The sequence below is a fragment of the Heterodontus francisci genome, chromosome 45 (assembly GCF_036365525.1).
Source record: "Heterodontus francisci isolate sHetFra1 chromosome 45, sHetFra1.hap1, whole genome shotgun sequence".
NCBI lineage: Eukaryota > Metazoa > Chordata > Chondrichthyes > Heterodontiformes > Heterodontidae > Heterodontus > Heterodontus francisci.
The window spans coordinates 10,799,761-10,803,175 of record NC_090415.1 but is presented as its reverse complement, the minus strand read 5'-3'; the positions used below and the strand labels follow the sequence as shown (position 1 = coordinate 10,803,175).

General features: G+C 47.8%; 2 protein-coding genes across 2 annotated transcripts; both read right to left on the bottom strand.

The window, feature by feature from the left end:
- Positions 1 to 803: 803 nt before the first annotated feature.
- Positions 804 to 1,244, bottom strand: LOC137356359 (histone H2A-like). The gene has a single exon (XM_068022246.1). It carries the CDS (start codon positions 1,242 to 1,244, stop codon positions 804 to 806), a length of 441 nt encoding a protein of 146 aa, XP_067878347.1.
- Positions 1,245 to 1,510: 266 nt separating this feature from the next.
- On the bottom strand, positions 1,511 to 2,438 carry LOC137356514 (histone H2B 5-like). Its single transcript, XM_068022400.1, has one exon. The coding sequence runs from the start codon at positions 2,428 to 2,430 to the stop codon at positions 2,050 to 2,052; it is 381 nt and encodes a 126-aa protein (XP_067878501.1). The 5' UTR covers positions 2,431 to 2,438; the 3' UTR covers positions 1,511 to 2,049.
- Between the last annotated feature and the right edge of the window lie 977 nt (positions 2,439 to 3,415).

Genomic DNA, 3,415 nt, shown 5'->3' with positions numbered 1-3,415 from the left:
CGGCACTGTGGCTCTGAGGGAGATCCGCCGCTACCAGAAATCCACCGAGCTGCTCATCCGCAAACTGCCCTTCCAGCGCCTGGTGCGGGAGATCGCACAGGACTTCAAGACAGACCTGCGCTTCCAGAGCTCTGCCGTCATGGCCCTGCAGGAGGCCAGCGAGGCTTACCTGGTGGGGCTCTTTGAGGACACCAACCTGTGCGCCATCCACGCCAAGCGAGTCACCATCATGCCCAAAGACATCCAGCTGGCACGCCGCATCCGCGGGGAGCGAGCCTAAACTGACCCTGCCCTGAACTGAGTTCGGCATCAAATACCACAACGGCTCTTTTAAGAGCCACCAAATCGACAAAAGAAAGAGTTGTGATCTCTTGTTCATTCCAGCACAAAAACGTCTCAGCAGGTTTTGACCACTTATTTACTCAAAGCCGGGAGACACAAATACTTTTGTCTGCATCCGGCAGCTGGAGATTTCATGACGTGGCATTTGTCAGATCTAGAGTAGCGATACCAATGTGCACAGCGTATTTTAATAGACCGGCGATCGTTTTAGGACTGAACAAACGTTTGTGGGACATAAAGGGTAGAATGGTAAAAGTGCCTTTCCAATAGGGTCTGAGGGAATTAGAATGTATTTCATCTGATGAGCAACTAAATGCCAAAATCCAGTACACCTCATTCCAACACAAAACAACGATAACAGTGTAATATTACAGTCTTTCAGACAGTAACCAGCCCTTTCACAGATAAAGTGGGTGGCTCTGAAAAGAGCCTTTGGGTTCACAGATTCAAGTGAGGCCGCTTCACTTGCCCTTCGTGCTCGGAGCGCTGGTTTTCTTGGGCAGCAGCACGGCCTGGATATTAGGCAGCACCCCGCCCTGAGCGATGGTCACCCCTCCCAGCAGCTTGTTCAGCTCCTCGTCGTTGCGGACGGCCAGCTGCAGGTGTCTGGGGATGATACGGCTCTTCTTGTTGTCCCGGGCCGCGTTGCCGGCCAGCTCGAGGATTTCAGCTGTCAGATACTCGAGCACAGCAGCCAGATAGACCGGGGCTCCGGCACCCACCCGCTCAGCATAGTTCCCCTTTCTGAGGTGGCGGTGAACACGGCCGACCGGGAACTGTAATCCAGCCCTTGAGGAGCGAGACTTGGGCTTGGCCCGAGATTTACCACTGGTCTTCCCTCTTCCAGACATTGACACAATCTCACAAACACTTTCACGAAGAATGCTGAGATCCGCCCACATTCCTCCTCCTTGTACCTTCTGGAGGAATGGTGTTGGGGACACTGCTGATTGGTCTGTCAGCACTCGGTGTCATTGTGCTGTACATGTTACCAATCAGAGAGCTGCTCAATTCACCAATCACAAGAAGACAGTGAGTTGAGAGCGGAAAATAAGAGCGCGAAATGGTCAGGCTCCCAACGATATTTCACATTTGAAAAGCCCGCCAATATATTTGTAAAACAAGGGGCGGCTTCAATATAGAATATCACATTTATAGGTCATATTGTTTTACAGAAAACATTGCAAAAACATTTTCATTTTTTTATTCCACATTTTGTCCCAGATTCGCTTTTGTAATCCGCCATGTATTCTGCTTTATTCTTTTTCATGATACAGTCTAACCAGCGGCTGAAAGACTCATTCACAGCATTTTGTAACCGGACACATTTCAGGTCAATCTTCGTAATTATACTGTATCACTGATTCTGGATTGATCCCTTTTCGTGGGAGACAAAAGCGGAGTATAGATTTTCAGTGTCACGGGTTAGAGACTGAGGGTGCCTAAACCAACGGGGTTTCTTAACAATGTACTTATTCATAAAGATAGACAAACTTCAACACGGCAACCAAGTAACTGAGAACATCTTTAAATTGACCGGATTTAAACAGAGATTTACAACCGCCATCAAAAATTTGCAGAGTATTCGTATTAACAAAAAAAGAATTCGATAATCAAGATGATGTTGTAGCTATTTCAGAGAAGTTGTGGGTGGCTCTTAAAAGAGCCTTTTTGTGTTTTGGGTGTGTTTCAGTACATTGCGGATATTTACTTGGAGCTGGTGTACTTGGTGACCGCCTTTGTACCTTCCGACACGGCGTGTTTGGCCAGCTCCCCGGGCAGCAGCAGGCGCACGGCGGTCTGGATCTCCCGGGAGCTGATGGTGCTGCGTTTGTTGTAATGGGCCAGGCGGGAAGCTTCACCCGCGATTCGCTCGAAAATATCATTCACAAACGAATTCATGATGCTCATGGCCTTGGAGGAGATGCCGGTGTCAGGGTGAACCTGCTTCATCACTTTGTACACGTAGATGGAATAACTTTCTCTCCTGGATTTTCTCCGTTTCTTGGTGCCCTTTGTTGGCGCCTTCTTCAGAACTTTCTTGGCGCCCTTCTTGGAAGCTGCTGCAGTTTTCTTCTCGTCAACCATGATCACGATTAACTTCAAACACAGAATAACCGAAATTTCACTCCAAGCTCGCATTTTATAGACATCCCCAGAACCCTATGCTAATGAAGGATGGGAGAAGGCCATGTTCATGATTGGCTGGTTTACAATGATGTCACTGCCTGATGTTGGGCGGCACAGTGGCGCAGTGGTTCGCACCGCAGCCTCACAGCTCCAGTGACCCGAGTTCAATTCCAGGCACTGCCTGTGTGGAGTTTGCAAGTTCTCCCTGTGTCTGCGTGGTTTTCCTCCAGGTGCTCCGGTTTCCTCCCACATGCTGGTTGATAGGTTAATTGGCCATTATAAAAATAGGTGGGAATGTGGTAGGAATATGGAATTAGTGAAGGATTAGTATAAATGGGTGGTTGATGGTCGGCACAGACTCGGTGGGCCGAAGGGCCTGTTTCAGTGCTGTATCTCTAAAACTAAAAGCTAAATCTGTCTGATTGGATATCTAAAGTAACCAATCACACTTCATGCCTATCACAGCCACAAACTGACGCAGCAGTCAGATCGTCCAAACCCCTTTGCCCGCCCTTAACCATGACTTTCTGAGTCCCTCTGTCTCTTCAACCATTTCCATTTTGCTGGTACGAACACGTCTATTTTTTCACTCTGTACATATAATTTCTCGACACTTCCATTCCTTATCAGGATGTACCGCCCTGCTGCACTTCCGTCCATCACCAGGACGGAACCGTCCAGTATAGTTGGGGTCAGACATGGGCAAATGCAAGCATTGAAGTGCAAGTCTTTAAATCTATGTTGCGTGCCAAATAAGGTTGGTCAGCTGCAGCGACAAGTAACCACATGAAAGATTTATATAGTGGCAATTACATAATTCTGGCTGAAACTAGGCGAGGCATGGGAACTTATTATTACTGGCTACAAATATTCAGCAAGACAGGTCTGCAAAAATATGGAGGGTTGTGGAGTGGAAAGAGTTGATCAAATATAATATGATAAC